This window comes from Oncorhynchus keta, chromosome 2 (genome assembly GCF_023373465.1).
Source record: "Oncorhynchus keta strain PuntledgeMale-10-30-2019 chromosome 2, Oket_V2, whole genome shotgun sequence".
Classification (NCBI taxonomy): Eukaryota; Metazoa; Chordata; class Actinopteri; order Salmoniformes; family Salmonidae; genus Oncorhynchus; species Oncorhynchus keta.
This window is the reverse complement of record NC_068422.1, coordinates 22,384,084-22,408,568: the sequence shown is the minus strand read 5'-3', so window position 1 is coordinate 22,408,568 and position 24,485 is coordinate 22,384,084. Positions and strand designations below refer to the sequence as shown.

General features: G+C 44.7%; 1 protein-coding gene across 3 annotated transcripts in view; it reads left to right on the top strand.

Moving 5' to 3' along the window:
• Positions 1–23,386, top strand: part of LOC118397990 (E3 ubiquitin ligase RNF157) — a 44,902-nt gene extending 21,516 nt beyond the window's left edge. For 2 of the 3 annotated variants that reach the window (XM_035792910.1, XM_035792927.2), the window contains 7 exons: positions 3,645–3,877; positions 5,409–5,511; positions 5,594–5,702; positions 5,806–6,014; positions 11,015–11,063; positions 16,882–16,989; positions 22,325–23,386. In XM_035792910.1, the coding sequence (XP_035648803.1) occupies positions 3,645–3,877; positions 5,409–5,511; positions 5,594–5,702; positions 5,806–6,014; positions 11,015–11,063; positions 16,882–16,989; positions 22,325–22,470 (957 nt within the window). In that variant the 3' untranslated portion in view covers positions 22,471–23,386. Of the gene's footprint in view, positions 1–3,644; positions 3,878–5,408; positions 5,512–5,593; positions 5,703–5,805; positions 6,015–11,014; positions 11,064–16,881; positions 16,990–18,441; positions 19,498–22,324 lie in introns of those variants that run through there. The other variant, XM_035792919.2, reaches the window with a different exon arrangement.
• The last annotated feature ends 1,099 nt before the right edge of the window (positions 23,387–24,485 follow it).

Below are 24,485 nucleotides of genomic sequence, written 5' to 3'. Positions count from 1 at the left end.
CCCCAGTGTTGAGGATCAGCGGGGTGGAGATGTTGTTTCCTACCCTCACCACCTGGAGGCGTCCCGTCAGAAAGTCCAGGACCCAGTTGCACAGGACGAGGTCGAGACCCAGGGTCTTGAGGTTCATGAGTTTGGAGGGTACTATGGTGTTAAATGCTGAGCTGTAGTCGATGAACAGCATTCTTAAATAGGTATTCCTCTTGTCCAGATGGGTTAGGGCAGTGTGCAGTGTGATTGCGATTGCGTCATCTGAGAACCTATTGTGGCGGTAAGCAAATTGGAGTGGGTCTAGGGCATGGGTGCCAAACTCTGGCCCGTGGGCCAAATTTGGCCCGCGGGGTAATTATATTTGGCCCGCGAGACAATACCAAATTACTACTAGAGCTGGCCCGCCGGTATTATACAGCGCATTCACCACTAATACTACGAATCCCATAATGCTCTGCTGTTTTCGCGCGCCAATCAGGACAGGACCCAGAAACGCTCTCTCCTCTGTGACAGTAGTCATAGCAACATAGACGCTACAACTGTCAGCGAGCTAACCCTTCCCAAAAATGGCGAAAAGAAAGGCAGAAAACAGGAGCTTTCTGGACAAGTGGGAGGCAGAATATCTGTTTACATATGTAAAAGACAAACCTGTTTGTCTTGTTTGTGGAGTCAACGTGGCTGTAAGTAAGGAGTACAACATTAGACGACACTATGAAACGAAACACCATGACAAATACAAGGACCTGGACATGACTCAAAGGAGCCAGAAAGTAGAGGAGATGAAAAGAAGTTTGGTTTCACAACAGAATATGTTTAAAAAAGCCACATCACAAAGCGAGGCTGCTGTAAAGGCTAGTTATATAGTGGCAGCAGAGATCGCAAAATCAGCCCGGCCCTTTAATGAGGGAGAGTTCATGAAAAAGTGCATGATGAAGGTTTGTGACCTCGTATGCCCAGAGAAAAAACAAGCATTTTCAAACGTGAGCCTGAGCAGGAACACAGTAGCTGATCACACATGTGATCTTGCCACCAATCTGTATGACCAGCTGATGGAAAAGGGAAAAGATTTTGTTGTGTTCTCCCTCGCTGTGGATGAGAGCTGCGACGCATCTGATACTGCTCAGCTGTCAGTCTTCATCCGTGGAGTGGACTCAAATCTCTGTGTTACGGAGGAGCTATTAGGATTCAAATCAATGCATGGCACAACCACAGGAAAGGAAATCTTTGAGGAGGTTTCCAAATGTGTAACTGAAATAAAGCTGATAAACTCGTTGGATTAATGACAGATGGTGCGCCAGCGATGTGCGGTAAAAAGAGTGGACTGGTGGGCATGGTTCGGGAGAAGATGCGGGAAGAGAACTGTGCAGGTGAGCTAACTGTTTACCACTGCATCATACATCAGGAAGCACTGTGTGCCAAAGCCCTAAAGATGGAACATGTTATGACCACAGTAACACAGGTAGTTAACTTTATAAGAGCCAAAGGTCTAAATCACCGCCAGTTTAAATCTTTTCTGGAGGCGTGTGGTTCGAATACGCAGACGTGCCGTATCACACAGAGGTGAGATGGCTAAGCAGAGGAAAAGTACTGAACAGATGTTTCGAGCTGCGTGAGGAAATATGTCAATTCCTGGAAACCAAAGGGAAGGATACAGCAGAGCTCCGGGAGCAAAAGTTCCTGTGTGAGCTGGCCTTTCTCTGTGACATCTCGAGCCATCTCGATGCGCTGAACCTGCAGCTTCAGGGGCGGGGGCGCATCATCACAGACATGTACGCTGCAGTGAGGGCCTTCAAAACTAAACTGTGCCTGTGGGAGAATCAGATGCTGCAAGGAAACCCTTGCCATTTTCCCTGCTGCCAATCCATAAAAGCGCAGATCTCTACCGCCGTGTTCCCATGCGCACAGTTTGCTGAGAAACTCAGTGTTCTCGCCGCTGAGTTTAGCCAGCGATTTGCCGACTTCGATGCCCAGAAATGCAAGTTTGAACTGCTTAGTAATCCCTTCGCAGTTGAAGTGGAAAATGCACCAACCAACATCCAAATGGAGCTGATTGAACTCCAGTGCAACGACACGCTGAAGTCAAAGTATGATGCTGTGGGCGCCGCACAGTTTCCACGGTTCATCCCTGACACAATGCCTCAGCTCCGCACCCAAGCTGCTCAGATGCTCTCCATGTTCGGCAGCACTTATCTATGCGAGCAACTTTTCTCCTCGATGAAGATGACCAAAACAACTCACAGGAGACGTCTGACTGATGAACATCTTCGCTCGATACTGAGGATTTCTTCAGCTCAGAGCTTGAGCCCAGACATTGATGAACTAGCATCCAAGAAGAGATGCCAGGTATCTGGCTTGGGCACATCAGATTAGACCAGTGTGCAATAATTAACGTTTTCTTTATACACTTTTTCTTGCTACAAGGCATGGGCTTGAATGGTTGATTGATTTATTATCATTTTATTTGTAAAATTATTAGCCAGTGGAAAAAGTTGATTTTGGTATTTAAATCAGAAGGCTGCAAATAGAAAAGAGGCATACAATTTTTATTTACATTTTATTTATTTAATAAATGAATGCCATTGATGTGTTTTTTCATTTGAAATTCGATTTTGCATGTCTCCACTATTAAATTATTACATTTAAGTCATTTAGCAGACGCTCTTATCCAGAGCGACTTACAAATTGGTATGGTAATAAGCGATGCTTGTTTCATATTCAATGTTAAAGCAAAACTTGTTTGGGTCCATATTAAAAGGTTAATTTGTTCAATGTTGGCCCGTGACTTTGTTTAGGTTTTACATTTTGGCCCACTGGGTATTTGAGTTTGACACCCCTGGTCTAGGGTGTCAGGTAGGGTGGAGGTGATATGATCCTTGACTAGTCTCTCAAAGCACTTCATGATGACAGAAGTCGTTTAGCTCAGTTACCTTCGCTTTCTTGGGAACAGGAACAATGGCAGTCCTCTTAACGCATGTGGGAACAGCAGACTGGGATATGGATTGATTAAATATGTCCGTAAACACACCAGCCAGCTGGTCTGTACATGCTCTGAGGATGCGGCTAGGGATGTCGTCTGGGCTGGCAGCCTTGCAAGGGTTGACACGTTTAAATGTTTTACTCACGTTGGCTGCGGTGAAGGAGAGCCTGCAGGTTTTGGTAGCGGGCCGTGTCGGTGGCACTCTATTGTCCTCAAAGCGAGCATTGTCCTCAAAGTGAGCAAAGAAGTTGTTTAGTTTGTCTGGAAGCAAGACATGGTTATCTCTCCAACCTAAGTGTATGTAACCTTCGACTTCAACTGTATATACAGCTGTAGGCTTGGTGATTTTAGCTATCCGATTGGCCAGGGCAGTAGGTGCACTCGATTTAGCCACAGATCTCCCGGTCCACAGGGTAGGTGGAGTTTGTCTTTTCAGACAGGTGAAATGGTCCAAAATGGGAACACTTTGCCTACCCGGTTGGGGAGGGCTTCTGAATGAAGTGCACCTTCCCGCCAACAGAGCAACACGAAAAGATTTAATCGTTTGGTGATCGACTTGTCGCGATCGACTAGTTGGTGACCGCTGGCGTATAGCAATATAACAGCTCATCTCTTTTTTTCGTTCTCTCTACCCCTGTCCCATCCTTCCTCTCTCTCCTTTCCCCCCACCCTTCCCCAGGTGTCGGATCACATTCCCCCAGGTTATGAGGTCGTGTCCCTCCTGGAGGCTCTGAACGGGCCCCTGAGTGTGTCTCCCTCTGCCCCCCCTCTGCAGGACCTCTCTGGGGGCCACATCTCGGGGACCCTGCCCCCCTACAGCAGTGAGACCCACCCCACCCCGGCACACTCCATGTCCCCCCTGGACCACGCCACCTCAAGCCAGGGACTCAAACTGAAGAAGAGCGGCTCCAAGTAAGTGGAGCAAACACCTGGAGACATAGGTTGTGCCCCAAATGGCACCATATTCCCTAAAAGTTCATTCGTTTTCACCTGAAGTCTGTTCAAGAGTTGTGTACTACATGGGGAGTAAGGTGCCATTTGGGATGCAAACATACTGTACATTTGAATAGGAATTAATTTCCTATGACTTTTAAAGTTTTAGCTATTAGAAAATACACTATATATTCAAAAGTATGTGGACACCACTTCAAATGAGTGGATTTGGCTATTTTAGCCACACCCATTAATGGCAGGTGTATAAAATCGAGCACACAGCCATGCAATCTCCATAGACAAACATTGGCAGTAGAATGGCCTTACTGAAGAGCTCAGTGACTTTCATCGTGGCACCGTCATAGGATGCCACCTTTCCAACAAGTCAGTTCGTCAATTTTCTGCCCAGCTAGAGCTGCCCTGGTGAACTATAAGTGCTGTTATTGTGAAGTGGAAATGTCTATGAGCAACAATGTCTCAGCGGTGAAGTGGTAGGCTACACAAAATGGTAGGCCACACAAGCTCACCGAACGTGACCGCAGGGTGCTGAAAAAAATGTCTCTGTCCTCAGTTGCAACACTCACTACCGAGTTCCAAACTGCCTCTGAAAGCAACATCAGCCCAGGAACTGTTCGTTGGGAGCTTCATGAAATGGGTTTCCAAGGCTGAACAGCTGCACACAAGCCTAAGATCAGGCGCAATGACAAGTGTCGGCTGGAGTGGTTGTAAAGCTTGCCACCATTGGATGCCTTCTCGGGAGTGATGAATCACGCTTCACCATCTGGCAGTCCAATGGACAAATCTGTGTTTGGCTGATGCCAGGAGAACGCAACCTGCCTGAATGTAAAGTGCCAACTGTAAAGTTTGGTGGAGGAGGAATAATGGTCTAGGGCTGTTTTTCATGGTTCCAACTAGCCCCCTTAGCTCCAGTGAAGGGAAATCTTAACGCTACAACATACAATTACATTGTAGACGGTTCTGTGCTTCCAACTTTGTGGCAACAGTTTGGGGAAGGCCCTTTCCTGTTTCTGCATGACAATGCTCCCGTGCACAAAGCGAGGTCCATACAGAAATGGTTTGTCGAGATCGGTGTGGAAGAACTTGACAGGCCTGCACAGAGCCCTGATCTCATCCCCATCGACCAACTTTGGTATGAATTGGAACGCCTGCAAGCGTTCCGATTACGCCTGCAAGCCAGGCGTAATCGCCCAACATCTGTGCCCAACCTCACTGATGCTCTTGTGGCTGAATGGAAGCATGTCCCCGCAGCAATGTTCCAACATCTAGTGGAAAACCTCCCAGAAGAGTGGAGGCTGTTGTAGCAGCAAAGGGGGGACCAACTCCATATTAATGCCCATTATTTTGGAATGAGATGTTCAACGAGCATGTGTCCACAGATGGACACCTGCTACTATTCATGTAGTGTTTTTATGTCCGGACAAAGGGAGAGTTGTTAGAGTGTTTGCTGTGGTGTTTATGATTCTGACTGTTGCATTGTGGGATGTGTCAGGTCTATCTCCCAGAATTCTTCAGTGCTGCCAGGGGAGGAGGGAAAGAAGTCACAACACAGTGAATCAGAGGTTCAGGCCTGCCGCCGGAAACAACAACTTGAGGTACACTGACATTCTGACACAGTTTGTGTATGCGTGTTTGTCTGTGTCCGGTGTATGTTTGACCTTACTCTGTCTGTTCCAGAGTGGTGTAACTTCAGAGAGTGAGAACCTGACTCTATCCTCGTCTGGAGCCATAGACCAGTCCTCCTGTACTGGAACACCTTTCTCCTCCACCATCACCTCCCCCGAAGGTAGTCCTGCTGGGGCTGTCAGGGGTGGGCAATGGAAAATGTGTCCAATGTGTCAAATTATAAAACACTGTTAATTGTCTCCTCCTCTCTCTCTCCCACACAGACCCAGTGAGCAGTAGCCTGGCTCAGTCAGTCATGTCCATGGCTTTCTCCCACAGCCAGCACACTCAGATCAGCACTGACACCCTGTCCTCCATGTCTGGTTCCTACCTTGCCGGACCGGAGGGAGAGGTCGAGGGGGGAGACACAGAGGGGGAGAAGATCCAGGACGCACACATGGAGAGCCGGGGACCCTCACAGCAGGATGGGGAGGTGAGAAACATGAGGGGGAACAGAGGGATGAGAGAGGAGAGAGTGGGGTACTCCTAGAAAAATGGCTTGTTGTGATATAGAGAATACCCCCCCTCTCTCTTTCTCTCTGTCTCTCACTCTCTCAATTCAATTCAATGGGGATGTATTGGCATTGGAAACGTACAGTGCCTTCGGAAATATTCAGACCCCTTGACTTTTACCACATTTTGTTACGTCACAGCCTTATTCTAAAAATGATTAAATAAATGTTTTTCCCCAGCAATCGACACACAATACCCTATAATGACGAAGTGAAAACAGGTTTTTAGACATTTTTGCAAATGTATTAAAAATAAAAAACAGAAAGACCTTATTTACATAAGTATTCCAACCCTTTGCTATGAGACTTGAAATTGAGTTCAGATGCTTCCTGTTTCCATTGCTCATTCTTGAGATGTTTCTACAACTTGATTGGAGTCCACCTGTGTTAAATTAAATTGATTGGACATTATTTGGAAAGGCACACTCCTGTCTATATAAGGTCCCAGAGTTGACAGTGTATGTCAGAGCAAAAACTAAACCATAAGGTTGAAGGAATTGTCCGTAGAGCTCCGAGACAGGATTGTGTCGAGGCACAGATCTACGGAAGGGTACCAAAATATTTCTGCAGCATTGAACGTCCCCAAGAACACAGTAGCCTCCATCATTCTTAAATTGAAGAAGTTTAGAACCACGAGACTCTTCCTAGAGCTGGCTGCACGACCTTGGTCAGGGAGGGGACCAAAAAACCCAATGGTCACTCTGACAGAGCTCTAGATTTCCTCTGTGGAGATGGGAAAACGTTCCAGAAAGACAACCATCTCTGCAGCACCACCAATCAGGCCTTTATGGTAGAGTGGCCAGACGGAAGCCACTCCTCATTAAAAGGCACATTACAGCCCGCTTGGAGTTTTCAAAAAGGCACCTAAAAACTCTTGGACCATGAAAAAGAAGATTCTCTGGTCTGATGAAACTAAGATTGAACTCTTTGGCCTGAATGCCAAGTGTCACGTCTGGAGGAAACCTGGCACCATCCCTACAGTGAAGCATGGTGGTGGCAGCATCATGCTGTGGGGATGTTTTTCAGCGTCAGGGACTGGGAGACTAAGCGTGATCGAGGCAAAGATGAACGGTGCAAAGTACAGAGACATCCTTGATGAAAACCTGCTCCAGAGCTCTCAGGACCTCAGACTGTGGCAAATATTCACCTTCAAATAGAAAAACGACCCTAAGCACACAGCCAAGACAAAGCAGGAGTAGCTTCGGGACAAGTCTCTGAATGTCCTTGTGTGGCCCAGCCAGAGCCCGGACTTGAACCCAATCGAGCATCTCTGGAGAGACCTGAAAATAGCTGTGCAGCAACACTCCCTATCCAACCTGACAGAGCTTGAGAGGATCTGCGGAGAAGAATGGGAGAAACTCCCCAAATACAGGTGTGCCAAGCTTGTAGCGTCATAACCCAGAATACTTAAGGCTATAATCACTGCCAAAGGTGCTTCAACAATGTACTGAGTAAAGAGTGAATACTTATGTAAATGTGATATTCCATTTTTTTCCAATAAATTCTCAAACAAATCTATAAACCTGTTTTCTTTGTCATTATGGGATATGTGTAGATTGATGAGGGGGAAAAAATATTAATACATTTTAGAATAAGCCTGTAACATTACAAAATGTGGAAAAAGTCAAGGGGTCTGTTTGAACGCACTGTATGTTTACATCGCCAAAGCAAGTGAAATAAACAATACACAAAAGTGAGAAGAAACACATTTAAACATAAACCAAAAAATATTCAAAATTTACAGTAAACATTGCACTCAAAAAGGTTTCAAAAAGATAAAGACATTTCAAGTGTTATATTTATCAGCCATGTACAGTGTTTTAGCAATGTGCAAATAGTTGTAGTACGAATAGTGGGGGAAGATAAATAAACAGATAAATATTGGTTGTATTTAGAATGTTTGTGCTCCACTGGTTGCCCCTTTGTCATGGCAATGGGCCACAAATCTTGCTGCTGTGATGGCACATTGTGGTATTTTGCCTAATAAGTATGGCAGTTTATCAATGTTGGATTTGTTTTCAAATTCTTTGTGGGTCTGTGTGATATGTGGTCATACATTTGGCAGGAGGTTAGGAAGTGTATCTCAGTTTCCTTTTGTGGACAGTGGGCACTTCAGAACCAGGCCTGACTATGGCGACCTCTCTCAATAGCAAGGCTCTGCTCACTGGGTCTGTACATAGTCAATAATTTTCAGTCTCAGTGTGTACTGTGTACTCTCTGTTTAGGGCCAGATAGCATTCTAATTTGCTCTGTTATTTGGTTGATTCTTTCCAGTGTGTCAAATAGTAATCTTTTTGCTTTCTCATAATTTGGTTGAGGTCTAATTGTGTTGCTGGCCTGGGGCTCTGTGGGTTCTGTTTGTGTGTGTGAATAGAGCCCCAGAACCAGCTGGCTGAGGGGAATTCTCTAGGTAGATGAGAACTTCTCATCTGTAGATGAGGGCTTTGATGTGGAATGTGTGGGTATCGCTTCCTTTTAGGTGATCGTGGAATTTAACAGCTCTTTTCCAGATTTTGATGACTGTAGTCCTAATTCTGCTCTGAATGCATTGTTTGGGGTTTTGCGTTGTACACAAAGTATATTTTTTCAGAAGTCTGCATGCAGTGTCAATTGGGTGTTTGTCCCATTTTGTGAATTCTTGGTTGGCGAGTGGACCCCAGACCTCACAACCATAAAGGGCAATGGATTCTATAACTGATTGAAGTATTTTTGGGCCAGATTCTAATTGGGATGTCGAGTTTATGTCATAGAGGGCCCATCTTGCCTTGTCTCTTAGATCATTCACAACCTTGTGGAAGTTACCTGTGTTATTGATGTCTAGGCTGAGGTAGGTATAATTCTTTGTGTGCGCTAGGGCAACCGTGTCTAGATAGAATTTGTATTTTGTTGTCCTGGCACCTGGACCTTTTTTGGGGCACCATTATTTTTGTCTTACTGAGATTCACTGTCAGGGCCCAAGTCTGACAGAATCTGTGCAGAAGATCTACAGTGCCGTGAAAAAGTATTTGACTCCTTTCTGATTTTCCCTACTTTTGCATATTTTTGATACTGAATGTTATCAGATCTTCAACTGAAACCCATGATTAGATAAAGGGAAACTGAGTTTACATTTAACAAACAAAAAATGGATACTTATTTTATTTATTTCATAAACACAGTTATGCAACACCCAATGCCCCTGTGTGTGAAAGTAATTGCCCCCTTACACTCAATAACTGGTTGTGCCATCTTTAGCTGCAATGACTGCAACCAAATACTTCCTGTAGTTGTTGATCCGTCTCTCACGTCGCTGTGGAGGAATTTTGGCCCACTCATGCATGCAGAACTGCTTTAAGTCAGCGACATTTGTGGGTTTTCAAGCATGAACTGTTTGTTTGAAGTCCTGTCACATCTCAATTGGGATTAGGTCTGGACTTTGACTAGGCCATTCCAAAACTTGTTTCTTTTTATCAATTTTCATTGATAAATGAAATAAATGCAGATTTTATTGTCTTTCGGATCATTGTCTTGCTGCTTGACCCAGCTGTGCTTCAGCTTCAGCTCACAGACGGATGGCCTGACATTCTCCTGTAGAAGGCACACATGTTAATTGAAATGCATTCCAGGTGACTACCTCATGAAGCTGGTTGAGAGAATGCCAAGAGTGTGCAGAGCTGTCATCAAGGCAAAGGGTGGCTACTTTGAAGAATCTCAAATATACTTTTTCACAGGACTGTAGGTGCTGCTGTAGGCCTTCTTTGGTTGGGGACGGAAGCACCAGATCATCAGCAAACAGTAGACATTTTATTTCCGAGTCCCGTAGGGTGAGGCTGGGTGCTGCAGAATGTTCTAGAGCCCACACCAATTCATTGATATAAATGTTGAAGAGGGTGGGCTCAAGCTGCATCCCTGGCTCACCTCATGACCCTGAGGAAAGAAATCTGTGTGTTTATTGCCAATTTTAACACACACTTGTTGTTTGTGTACATTGATTATATAATGTCATATTCTTTTCCTCCAACACCAGTTTCCATCAATTTGTACATCAGACTCTCATGCCAAATTGAGTCAAAACTAATTTAAGAAAAAAACGAAATTAGAAAAATGTGCTTTTGTTTTGTTTATTTGTAAGGATTTTCAGGGTGTATACGTGGTCTGTCGTACGGTATTTTGGTAAGAAGCCAATTTGACATTGTCTCGGGACATTGTTTTCACTGCTATTGATGATACTGTAGAAGATTTTGCTGTTGACGCAGATTTCACGGTAATCATTGGGGTCAAATTTGTCTTCACTTGGTTGTGGATTGGTTCCAAATATTGTGAAGATGCCAGAGCTGAGGATAATATTGAGTTTAAGAATAGCCCATTTGAATTCAGGGGTCTGTATATTTTATCATTTAGTTCAGTATACCATCAATATACAGGCCTTTTTGGGTTGGAAGGTTTGTATTTAGTCCTGTAGCTTATCCAATGTAATTGGAGAATCCAATGGGTTCTGGTAGTACTTTTTAATAACTGATTCATAAATTATCATGTATACATTTCTGTTCTTGGTTCTTTGTTATATGGCCAAAAAGGTTGGAGAAGTATTTTATCCATACATCTTTATCCATAGGTAGCTCTTCGTGTTGTTGTTTGTGTTCCAATTTTCCCAGAAGAGATTTGATTCTATGGGTTCTTCCTTCACATTGAGCTTTCTGACATGCTGTTCCTTATTTTTTCTTAGTGCATTTCTGTACTGTTTTAGTGTTTCCTCATAGTGAATGAACTACCCATAGAGCCAAAAGAACATAACTTCTCAGTCGCTCAGAAGAGCAGGATTCAGAGTTACATATATCGTATTGTACCTAAACTATAGGAATGGCTATAGACTTTTTAAAAAATATATCAAATAGACAATACAATACAACACAACATGAATCTGTCTCTCTCCTTCTCACAGGGAAATGATGTCACAGAGGAACACTGCCCCTCCCCTTTCCACAAGCAGGGTAAATAGGACCTCTCATTGACCTCTCACCTCTGACCCCTCTCTCTGCTTTACCCTCCTCACTATCTGGCCATGCTGGAAAGGACAGAAGTACATGGCAGTCTAAGCACTAATACAATGTTACCCACTAATCCTAACTTAAAGCCTCACCCTAACTAACTCCTTGCCTAAGCCCTACATTGGGGAACAAATATCACCTGAACACTGCACTGTAAACTCCAATGTGCTGTCATCACAAAATGTACATGCAAAAACACAGATATTAAAAACAATTCCAAAAAATATACCTGCTGTAGAGCATGCTGGGAAAAAGTTAATTTGTTATTATACTTCTCATTTAGTTTTGAGTCAGTACCACATATACATTTTAAGTAGTAATTACCTTTCATTGACTTTGAATTCAAATTACTATAAATATTTAAGTAAAAAATGCCTCGGGGTTTACTCGCTCATCATTTCTTACAATATTTCCACTTTTGTCCTTTCTAACATGGCCTTTTAGTGACTGACTACCCTGTTACAGCACCCTATCCTGTAAACTACCATATAAAGCTCATTATTAGTGAGGTGGCAGGGTGTTTTAAGGGGTGCCATGCTAGATTCTCTCTATTGTAAATGATCATGTGGGCTAAAATACTGGTCACACTTTATTTGGCTAGTCCGGAATTTCCGTCTGTAGATGCTCGAACAATGGTCATACTATCAACAAACTACCTGTTGATAAGCAACTGCTTGCTAAGCTTACGGTTAGGGTTAGGGTTAGAGTTAGAGCTAGGGTTAGAATTAGAGTTAGGGTTAGAGCTAGGGTTAGGGTTAGAGTTAGAGCTAGGGTTAGGGTTAGAGTTAGGTTTAGAGCTAGGGTTAGAGTTAGGGTTAAGGTTAGAGCTAGGGTTAGAGCTAGGGTTAGGGTTAGAGCTAGGATTAGAGCTAGGGTTAGGGTTAGAGTTAGGGTTAGAGCTAGGGTTAGAGTTTGGGTTAAGGTTAGAGCTTGGGTTAGAGCTAGGGTTAGGGTTAGAGCTAGGGTTAGAGTTAGGGTTAGGGTTGGGGTTAGAGCTAGGGTTAGAGTTAGGGTTAGAGCTAGGGTTAGGGTTAGAGCTAGGGTTAGAGTTAGGGTTAGGGTTAGGGTTAGAGCTAGGGTTAGAGTTAGGGTTAGAGCTAGGGTTAGGGTTAGAGCTAGGGTTAGAGTTAGGGTTAGGGTTAGGGTTAGAGCTAGGGTTAGAGTTAGGGTTAGAGCTAGGGTTAAGGTTAGAGCTTGGGTTAGAGCTAGGGTTAGGGTTAGAGCTAGGGTTAGAGCTAGGGTTAGGGTTAGGGTTAGAGCTAGGGTTAGAGTTAGGGTTAGGGTTAGGGTTAGAGCTAGGGTTAGAGTTAGGGTTAGGGTTGGGGTTAGAGTTAGGGTTAGGGTTAGGGTTAGAGCATCTACATATGGACTATCCGAAAAAGTGTTACAACACTGACCATCGGTGAAACCATCACTAATCATCCGTTTGCACATATGCATTTGGTTTAGTGTGTGTGTGTGTCGTTGGTTTGCCAATGCTTGTGTATGTTTGCCTGCTGTGCTCCGCATTGCACTGCTTAGATTCCACAATCTGATATGCAATTGTGTTTACAGTATATTTGTGTGTGTGTGTTTCTCCCTCTCTTTTTTTGTGTGTATATGTTTGGAGTCATAGCTTCCCCACCTCTCCTTCCTCTCTGCTTTTCCTTCTCTATTCCACCATTCAAAAGTCAGATACATTGGGATTGAATCTCTAACCCTGCCTCTCAGTGTCCTCAGAGTTTGAGTGTGTATGAATGTGCGTGTGCGTGAACTCAGAGTTTGTGTGTGTGTGAATGTGTGTGTTTGTTTGTCCAGAGTTAGAGTGTGTGTCAGTGTGTGTGTGTTATTTATGAATGTGTGTTTAAATACTATGTCTGCATGTTTGTGTGTCTTTTGTGTGTGTTTGTTTGTGACATTATCTTAATCACCATGCATCTTCTTAATATGTATTTTTCTCCAGTCCAGTTGTAGTGGATGTGTGCATGTGTGGAGTGGTGAACAATAAACAAACAATGAATAAATGAGTTAATAAGGAAACCAAAGGAATCCTGTCTAAATCCAATCAAATCAAATCAAATCCAATTTTATTTGTCACATACACATGGTTAGCAGATGTTAATGCGAGTGTAGCGAAATGCTTGTGCTTCTAGTTCCGACAATGCAGTGATAACCAACAAGTAATCTAACTAACAATTCCAAAACTACTGTCTTATACACAGTGTAAGGGGATAAAGAATATGTACATAAGGATATATGAATGAGTGATGGTACAGAGCAGCATACAGTAGATGGTATCGAGTACAGTATATACATATGAGATGAGTATGTAGACAAAGTAAACAAAGTGGCATAGTTAAAGTGGCTAGTGATACATGTATTACATAAGGATGCAGTCGATGATGTAGAGTACAGTATATACGTATGCATATGAGATGAATAATGTAGGGTAAGTAACATTATATAAGGTAGCATTGTTTAAAGTGGCTAGTGATATATTTACATCATTTCCCATCAATTCCCATTATTAAAGTGGCTGGAGTTGGGTCAGTGTCAATGACAGTGTGTTGGCAGCAGCCACTCAATGTTAGTGGTGGCTGTTTAACAGTCTGATGGCCTTGAGATAGAAGCTGTTTTTCAGTCTCTCTGTCCCAGCTTTGATGCACCTGTACTGACTTCGCCTTCTGGATGATAGCGGGGTGAACAGGCAGTGGTTCGGGTGGTTGATGTCCTTGATGATCTTTATGACCTTCCTGTAACATCGGGTGGTGTAGGTGTCCTGGAGGGCAGGTAGTTTGCCCCCGGTGATGCGTTGTGCAGACCTCACTACCCTCTGGAGAGCCTTACGGTTGAGGGCGGAGCAGTTGCCGTACCAGGCGGTGATACAGCCCGCCAGGATGCTCTCGATTGTGCATCTGTAGAAGTTTGTGAGTGCTTTTGGTGACAAGCCGAATTTCTTCAGCCTCCTGAGGTTGAAGAGGCGCTGCTGCGCCTTCTTCACGACGCTGTCAGTGTGAGTGGACCAATTCAGTTTGTCTGTGATGTGTATGTCGAGGAACTTAAAACTTGCTACCCTCTCCACTACTGTTCCATCGATGTGGATAGGGGGGTGTTCCCTCTGCTGTTTCCTGAAGTCCACAATCATCTCCTTAGTTTTGTTGACGTTGAGTGTGAGGTTATTTTCCTGACACCACACTCCGAGGGCCCTCACCTCCTCCCTGTAGGCCGTCTCGTCGTTGTTAGTAATCAAGCCTACCACTGTTGTGTCGTCCGCAAACTTGATGATTGAGTTGGAGGCGTGCGTGGCCACGCAGTCGTGGGTGAACAGGGAGTACAGGAGAGGGCTCAGAACGCACCCTTGTGGGGCCCCCGTGTTGAGGATCAGTGGGGAGGAGATGTTGTTGCCTACCTTCACCACCTGGGGGCGGCCCGTCAGGAAGTCCAGTACCCAGTTGCACAGGGCGGGGTCGAGACCCAGGGTCTTGAGGTTAATGACGAGTTTGGAGGGTATTATGGTGTTGAATGCCGAGCTGTAGTCGATGAACAGCATTCTCACATAGGTATTCCTCTTGTCCAGATGGGTTAGGGCAGTGTGCAGTGTGGTTGAGATTGCATCGTCTGTGGACCTATTTGGGCGGTAAGCAAATTGGAGTGGGTCTAGGGTGTCAGGTAGGGTGGAGGTGATATGGTCCTTGACTAGTCTCTCAAAGCACTTCATGATGACGGAAGTGAGTGCTACGGGGCGGTAGTCGTTTAGCTCAGTTACCTTAGCTTTCTTGGGAACAGGAACAATGGTGGCCCTCTTGAAGCATGTGGGAACAGCAGACTGGTATAGGGATTGATTGAATATGTCCGTAAACACACCGGCCAGCTGGTCTGCGCATGCTCTGAGGGCGTGGCTGGGGATGCCGTCTGGGCCTGCAGCCTTGTGTGGGTTAACACGTTTAAATGTCTTACTCACCTCGGCTGCAGTGAAGGAGAGACCGCATGTTTTCGTTGCAGGCCGTGTCAGTGGCACTGTATTGTCCTCAAAGCGGGCAAAAAAGTTATTTAGTCTGCCTGGGAGCAAGACTTTCTTCTTGTCGTCCGTGATTGACTGTAGACCCTGCCACATGTCTCTTGTGTCTGAGCCATTGAATTGAGATTCCACTTTGTCTCTGTACTGACGCTTAGCTTGTTTAATAGCCTTGCGGAGGGAATAGCTGCATTGTTTATATTCGGACATGTTACCAGACACCTTGCCCTGATTAAAAGCAGTGGTTCGCGCTTTCAGTTTCACGCGAATGCTGCCATCAATCCACGGTTTCCGGTTTGGGAATGTTTTTATCGTTGCTATGGGAACGACATCTTCGACGCACGTTCTAATGAACTCGCACACCGAATCAGCGTATTCGTCAATATTTTCATCTGACGCAATACGAAACATGTCCCAGTCCACATGATGGAAGCAGTCTTGGAGTGTGGAGTGTCAGCTTGGTCGGACCAGCGTTGGACAGACCTCAGCGTGGGAGCCTCTTGTTTTAGTTTCTGCCTGTAGGCAGGGATCAGCAAAATGGAGTCGTGGTCAGCTTTTCCGAAAGGGGGGCAGGGCAGGGCCTTATATGCGTTGCAGAAGTTAGAGTAACAATGATCCAAGGTTTTACCACCCCTGGTTGCGCAATCGATATGCTGATAAAATTTAGGGAGTCTTGTTTTCAGATTAGCTTTGTTAAAATCCCCAGCTACAATGAATGCAGCCTCCGGATAAATGGTTTCCAGTTTGCAAAGAGTTAAATAAAGTTCGTTCAGAGCCATCGATGTGTCTGCTTGGGGGGGGGGGATATATACGGCTGTGATTATAATCGAAGAGAATTCTCTTGGAAGATAATGCGGTCTACATTTGATTGTGAGGAATTCTAAATCAGGTGAACAGAAGGATTTGAGTTCCTGTATGTTTCCTTCATCACACCATGTCTCGTTAGTCATGAGGCATACGCCCCCGCCACTCTTCTTACCAGAAAGATGTTTGTTTCTGTCGGCGCGATGCGTGGAGAAACCTGTTGGCTGCACCGCATCGGATAGCGTCTTCCCAGTAAGCCATGTTTCCGTGAAGCAGAGAACGTTGCAGTCTCTGATGTCCCTCTGGAATGCTACCCTTGCTCGGATTTCGTCAACCTTGTTGTCAAGAGACTGGACATTGGCAAGAAGAATGCTGGGGAGTGGTGCGCGATGTGCCCTTTTTCGGAGTCTGACCAGAACACCGCCTCGTTTCCCTCTTTTTCGGAGTCGTTTCCTTGGGTCGCTGCATGCGATCCATTCCGTTGTCCCGTTTGTAAGGCAGAACACAGGATCCGCGTCGCGGAAAACATATTCTTGGTCGTACTGATGGTGAGTTGACGCTGATCTTATATTCAGTAGTTCTTCTCGACTGTATGTAATGAAACCTAAGATGACCTATATCTCTATATGTTCATGTGCATGTGCATGTGACGTATGTTTGCACGCTTGTGTCACTGCTTCTTTGTGTGCATCCTCTGAGCCTGAGCCACATGCTAACCATCATCACATGATCTCACCCATGCCCTCTTTTACACACACACACACACACACACACACACACACACACACACACACACACACACACACACACACACACACACACACACACACACACACACACACACACACACACACACAACACAAGCAGAGTCATCGAAAAGCTACTGACCCCCATTTACACCCCCCTCTCCCTCCCCCTTGCTGTGCCTGGCTACTGTTGTTTGACCTTTGCCCCCGCTTGCAGGTGGGCGGAGCAGGTGTCCAGAGTTGGCCAATAACAATCACGCCCTCTGTGACACACCCTGTTTTGGGGGGCTGGACAATGAGCAGGTTCCCGACAGCCGATTCGCCGGTGAGTGGCAACCTACTGAACATGGACCAATCAAAGCTGAGACTGGGCATGGGGCGGGGTAGAGAGGGGGGATGTCAGTGAAAGGAAATAAGAAGGGAGCGAGGGATCATGGAGAGGAGAAACAGTGGAACAGAAGTCAGGGTAGAGAGACAATGGAGAGGGTGGAGCGAGAGGGAGACCGTTTTTAGTCAAAACTGAGGTTCCTATGTTTCTAGCTAAGATTTTAATTACAATAAATGGAGAAAGTGAAGAGGGGAGATATTCGGATTATATACCCCATAAAATGTCAGTCTACGAGAGTTGTTTAATCTCAAATGGCTCAGGAAATAGATTCAGTGACATTGAAGGAAGAAAATATTGACCCAAAGTAAATGAGGCTGTAATTGGTGATCTATCCATACCAAACACAAGACAGTCTATATTTCTCAGCAGTGAGAACAGGAGACTTCTTTCTTCTCATCATCCCCCCATCCTTCACTGCCGTGGTTGTTGTTCGTTCTTGTTGTATTTCTCAGTAGTAGGTAGTTATGCATTCTCTTCCCTCCTCTCCTCCCAGAAAAAAGCTCCTGTGTGTGTGACAAAGTGTGTGTGTCTTCACATTTGTGTGTGAGAGCGTGTATGTGAGAGCATGTGTGTGTGTGAGAGCGTGGGTGTGTGGTTGTTCTCTATGCTCCATCCCAGAGTTCCAAGTTCATGTTCAGTGTCTGCCAGCTCTGAGCCGCTTTGCTTATAGTCTGCGACTCATCCCTCCATCTCTCCTTCTCCTTCTCCTTTGCTTCTCCCTCGCTTGCCTGATGTCCTCTCTCTGCTGTGCTGAAGCAAGTTACAGTGAGGGAAGGGGAGTGAAAGGCTTTTTTCTCTATGCAAAGAGCAAGAGAAAACCCAGTGCAGTCTGTCAAGATCCAGGTGCTGGTTTTGGCAAGAACAACTAGTATCCAAAAAAGGGTGTAAAAACTGCCCTTTGGCTTTGTTTCTCTAAGTCTGTAGCACTCTAACATGGGTGCTGTTTCTGTGGCCACCAACTCTCAAACGACTCGTCCCTGTTTTCCGGCCTTTTTATCAAAAAGCTCAGGCCGCAGAGTGAACGCAGAGATTTAGAGGTCTGGCTACTTGAGAGCATTCTCTATTTTAACGGATGTCTGTTCTTTCAATGAAGAGACCACGTCGTTAACTCTCAAAAATGTGTCTTAAAAGGAAGTGAATCTTTAAGGACTCTGCCTAAATGTAAAAATATTATAATAATTGCAGACGAAGCCTTAGCTCCTCCCATTCCTGTAACTCTCAACGTATTTCCCCCACTGCCCCCTCACCTCGCTCCCCCTACTGTGGTTGTTGTCAGATGAATTCTCTGTGCCGTAAATGTGTTCTATTCTCTCTCTTTGTTTCCATCATTTAATATTTTCTGTCTCCTCTTCGATGCCCCTCCTCTCTATCTCTCTTTCGGATGGACAGATGTGGACTCATGCCCTGTGCACATTGAGGAATAGGTATGGCTATAGCTGTGGCTAGCTGATAGGTTAGAGATTGTTCACTAAACTTCGCACTTTTAGAAAAACTGAAAGCGCAAAGCACAGCATTTAATCATGGCAAGTAGGCAATCAAACAAGCAAAGTGTCAGTATAGAGACAAAGTAGAGTCACAATTCAATGGCTCAAACACGAGATGTATGTGGAAGGGTCTACAGATCACGGATTACAAAAAGAAAACCAGCCCCATCGCGGACATCGACGTCTTGCTCCCAGACAAATTAAACTTCTTTGCCTGTTTTGAGGACAATATAGTGCCACCGATATGGCCCGCTACCAAAGACTGTGAGCTCTCCTCTGATGTGAGTAAAACATTTAAACGTGTTAACCCTCGCAAGGCTGCCAGCCCAGATGGCATCCCTAGCCGCGTCCACAGAGCATGCGCAGACCAGCAGTCTGGTGTGTTTACGGACATATTCAATCAATCCCTAACCCAGTTGTCCCAACATTTTTTAAGATGGCTACCATTGTTCCTGTTCCCAAGAAAGCAAAGGTAACTGAACTAAATGACTATCGCCAGGTAGCACTCACTTCTGTCATCATGAAGTGCTTTGAGAGACTATTCAAGGATCATATCACCTCCACCCTACCTGACACCCTAGACCCACTCCAATTTGCTTACCGTCCAAATAGGTCCACAGACGATGCAATCGTCATCACACTGCCCTATACCATCTGGACAAGAGGAATACCTATGTAAGAATGCTGTTCATTGACTACAGCTCAGCATTCAACTGGGAATTCAACTGGGTGCAACTGGGTCCTGGACTACTTGCCGCCCCCAGGTGGTGAAGGTAGGAAACAACATCTCCATCCCTCTGATCCTCAACACTGGGGCCTCACAAGGATGCGTTCTCAGCCCTTTCCTGTACTCCCTGTTCACCCATGACTGCATGGTCATGCACGCCTCCAACTTAATCATCAAGTTTGCAGACAACTCTACAGTGGTAGGCTTGATTACCAACATCGACGAGACAGCCTACAGGGAGGAGGTGAGGGCTCTCGGAGTGTGGTGTCAGGATATTAACCTCTCACTCAACGTCAACAAAACAAAGAAGATGCACTACCTGTTATTAACCACTAGTAGCTGCATGATGTAGAGCAGTGACCTATCACCTTGGTCCTGGAGAGTCAAATGGTGTGGAGAGTTTATATTAGTTTCAGTCCAGCACTCAATCACCCATTTTTACTAATCCTCAAGGACACCTTGATTAGTTCAATCAGGTGCAGTCAGTGTTGGGCTGGTACAAAACCCTGCATCTAGCTACCGCAGCTCTCCTGTTTTTCAGGGACGAATCCAACTTGAGAAACACGTCTAGTAAAAGTGTTTTGTGCACATTTCTGAAGTTGGGATTGGTCCCTTATTGAATGTGCATCCAGCCCAGCAGGCCTCACTTTAACCACCCATCTCTATGACCAGTTACATGCTGACCACACTGCTCACGTCACGTGCGTTGCAAAATAATTGTGCACATACAGTGGCAAGAAAAAGTATGTGAATCCTTTGATCTGATCGTCATCTAAGTCACAACAACAGACAAAACATAGTGGTTTAAACTAATAACACAGAAAGTATTTATTGAGTACATAATTTAAACATTAACAGTGTAGGTGAACCCCTTGGCTAATGACTTCTCCAAAAGCTAATTGGAGTCAGGAGTCATCTAACCTGGAGTCCAATCAATGAGAAGAGATTGGAGATGTTGGCTAGAGCTGTCTTACCCTATAAAAAACACTCACAAATTCTGAGTTTGCTATTCACAAGAAGCATTGCCTGATGTGAACCATGCCTCGAACACAAGAGATCTCAGAAGACCTAAGATTTAGAATGGTTGACTTGCATAAAGCTGGAAAGGGTTACAAAAGTATCTCTAAAAGCTTTGATGTTCATCAGTCCACGGTAAGACAAATTGTCTGTAAATTGAGAAAGTTCAGTACTGTTGCTACTCTCCCTAGGAGTGGCCATCCTGTGAAGATGACTGCAAGATCACAGTGCAGAATATTCAATGAGGTTTAAGAAGAATCCTAGAGTGTCAGCTAAAGACTTACAGAAATCTCTGGAACATGCTAACATCTCTGTTGACGAGTCTACGATACGTAAAACACTAAACAAGAATGGTGTTTATGGGAGGACACCACGGAAGAAGCCACTGCTGACCAAAACCCATTGCTGCTCGTCTAAAGTTCGTGAAAGAGCACCTGGATGTTCCACAGCGCTACTGGCAAAATATTATGTGAACAGATGAAACTACAGTTGAGTTGATTGGAAGGAACACACAACACAATGTGTGGAGGAAAAAGGCACAGCACACCAACATCAAAACCTCATCCCAACTGTAAAGTATGGTGGAGGGAGCCTCAGTGTTTGGGGTTGCTTTGCTGCCTCAGGGCCTGGACAGCTTGCTATCATCGACGGAAAAATGTATTCCGAATTTATCAAGACATTTTGCAAGAGAATGTTAGGCTATCTGACCGCCAATTGAAGCTCAACAGAAGTTGTGTGATGCAACAGGACAATGACGCAAAACACAGAAGTAAATCAACAACAGAATGGATTCAACAGAAGAAAATATACCTTCTGGAGTGGCCCAGTCAGAGTCCTGACCTCAACCCGATTGAGATGCTGTGGCATGACCTCAAGAGAGCAGTTCACACAAGACATCACAAGAATATTGCTGAACTGAAACAGTTTCGTATAGAGGAATGGGCCAAAATTCCTTCTGACCGTTGTGCAGGTCTGATCCGCAACTACAGAAAACGTTTGGTTAAGGTTATTGCTGCCAAAGGAGGGTTAACCAGTTATTGAATCAAAGGCGTCACATACTTTTTCCACCCTGCACTTTGAATGTTAACACGGTGTGTTCAATAAAGACATGAAAATGTATAATTGTTTGTGTGTTATTAGTTTAAGCAGGATGTGTTTGTCTATTGTTGTGACCTCGATACATTTTGATCTGATCTTCATGACCAATTTATGCAGAAATCCAGGTATTTATAAAGGGTTCACATACTTTTTCTTGCCACTCTACATGTTATTCAATCATTGCAATCATCAGTCTGCTTAGCCAGGCGCTAAAATAGAACTTGGTTCTATTTGTGACACTTGATGCGCTGCAAGTCCCGCCTCCCCTATCTCAAAATTGTTTTTTATATATACCCACGTGGGTGATTGAAAGATGAACTGAGGTCCCGAATCCAGTCCAGTTGGTTGTGGTAATGCACCTTAAAGTTGGTTGCCAACCGCCATATAAAGTCCAAACAAAAAGAAGAAACCTAAGGAGTAGAGATTACTCGGAACAAACTCGGTTTACCCTTTTATCTGTGGATTAAAACCACGGAGTAGAGGACCTTGTGCTTTTCAGGTAAAATAACAACCCAATGTTTATATCCCAGGACAAATTAGCTGCAATAGCAAGCTAGTTAGCTAAATTGACATAAATGTTTAAGGATTTTTTGGACATGTCCCCAAATTAATATAGTTCAGAGTTTGTTTTGATATTTCAACCTGCGTGTCCTGATCACGTCTGGTGTGGGTGGACAAAATTAACATGCACTCGATGGCGGGCGCGCACGGGCAAGCGGTCTGGTCAGCATGTTAGACTGGCCAGCCACAGACTTTAGACTACCATTATCGCCCACTAAGTGGAGAGAGACCAGCGAGCAGTCCTCAACACAAGGGCCTGGCATGTTGTTTTTATTTTACATCCTTTATTTTTCTCTCTCTTTGGCTCTCTCTCTTTGGCTCTCTCTCTTTGGCTCTCTCTCTTTGGCTCTCTCTCTCTCTCTCTCTCTCTCTCTCTCTCTCTCAGGTCTGATGTATCTGGGAGGATATAGGCTAGTGTTGGAGCCCCTCTCCCACCACGCCTCCACCAGTAATATCAACCTGGAGGAGCAGAGGGTGGAGACAATGGACAGTCAGAGTCCCAAACACATACCTCCCACACTACGCCGCTGACCACACACACACGCGTCCAATTTCGACCTCAGTGCTATAACAGCACACACTGATATGTTATTTATTTTAGGCAACCTCATGATTGCGCAGTAGACCTTCCTTACTGCATCTCCTCACCTGATTAACCAACTCCCATGTCCCTCATCCATCCCGAGGCAGTGTCCTCACTCAACCATCCCACACTTCTCTTCACTCTGGACTAAAGAGGAGGAGCGTTTATCTCAGTTGCTAATTCTAAAAGGGAAGTTTTGAAGACGAGGATTGAACCAATCCACAGTCCAAGGAGACTGGTAGAGTTAGACCACTCCCTCCCTCAATGTGTCATAATGTCTTTCTTGTGTTTTGTGTCTTGAGTTCGTCTTTTGAGATGCCTCCCCTTGCCTCTAACAACCAACCAGTCAGGGGTCAGTGTACTCCGGTCCATGAACCAGAAATCTCTGGCCGTGGTTTTGCATGCAGCGCTCTGATGTCTCCAAGCAGCACTACTGTACTCAGCAGTGTTCTGTCCTCCCACAACTACCTGGTCTGAATGGGATTATCCTTGTTAGCTAAGAAACTGGACGGGCTGTATGTGATGGTGAATGGAGGATTTGATCCAAAATGGAGGACTTGATTTGCTCCAAAATGGTGGTAGATACTGAACTGTAAAGGAGACGGGAGAATGTACGATGCCGATGGAGTATGTGTAACTCAGAGGGGAATGTAATGATTTGTTTTGGGATTATTAACTATAGATGAATGACCTCTGAACTACCCCATGTTCCCCATGCACACCTTTCCCAACACATACACCACCCTACAAAAACACATGTGCTGTTTGATAGACAAACCTGACCCTTTTTCTCCTCATTTTGTGAAAACCTTTATTTTGTTTAATTGATGTTGTTTTTAGGGTAAAGCTCTCCTGATAATTTTGTCACATGTTCTTGTCTTTTATTTGTTTAAACAAAAATGTGTTGTTTATTATGTGGATGATTATTTTTATTTATTTTATTTCACCTTTATTTAACCAGGTAGGCAAGTTGAGAACAAGTTCTCATTTACAATTTCGACCTGGCCAAGATAAAGCAAAGCAGTTCGACAGATACAACGACACAGAGTTACACATGTAGTAAAACAAACATACAGTCAATAATACAGTATAAACAAGTCTATATACAATGTGAGAAAATTAGGTGAGAAGGGAGGTAAAGGCAAAAAAGGCCATGGTGGCAAAGTAAATACAATATAGCAAGTAAAACACTGGAATGGTAGTTTTGCAATGGAAGAATGTGCAAAGTCTAAATAAAAATAATGGGGTGCAAAGGAGCAAAATGAATAAATAAATTAAATACAGTTGGGAAAGAGGTAGTTGTTTGGGCTAAATTATAGGTGGGCTATGTACAGGTGCAGTAATCTGTAAGATGCTCTGACAGTTGGTGCTTAAAGCTAGTGAGGGAGATAAGTGTTTCCAGTTTCAGAGATTTTTGTAGTTCGTTCCAGTCATTGGCAGCAGAGAACTGGAAGGAGAGGCGGCCAAAGAAAGAATTGGTTTTGGGGGTGACTAGAGAGATATACCTGCTGGAGCGTGTGCTACAGGTGGGAGATGCTATGGTGACCAGCGAGCTGAGATAAGGGGGGACTTTACCTAGCAGGGTCTTGTAGATGACATGGAGCCAGTGGGTTTGGCGACGAGTATGAAGCGAGGGCCAGCCAACGAGAGCGTACAGGTCGCAATGGGGCTTTGGTGACAAAACGGATTGCACTGTGATAGACTGCATCCAATTTATTGAGTAGGGTATTGGAGGCTATTTTGTAAATGACATCGCCAAAGTCGAGGATTGGTAGGATGGTCAGTTTTACAAGGGTATGTTTGGCAGCATGAGTGAAGGATGCTTTGTTGCGAAATAGGACGCCAATTCTAGATTTAACTTTGGATTGGAGATGTTTGATATGGGTCTGGAAGGAGAGTTTACAGTCTAACCAGACACCTAAGTATTTGTAGTTGTCCACGTATTCTAAGTCAGAGCCACCCA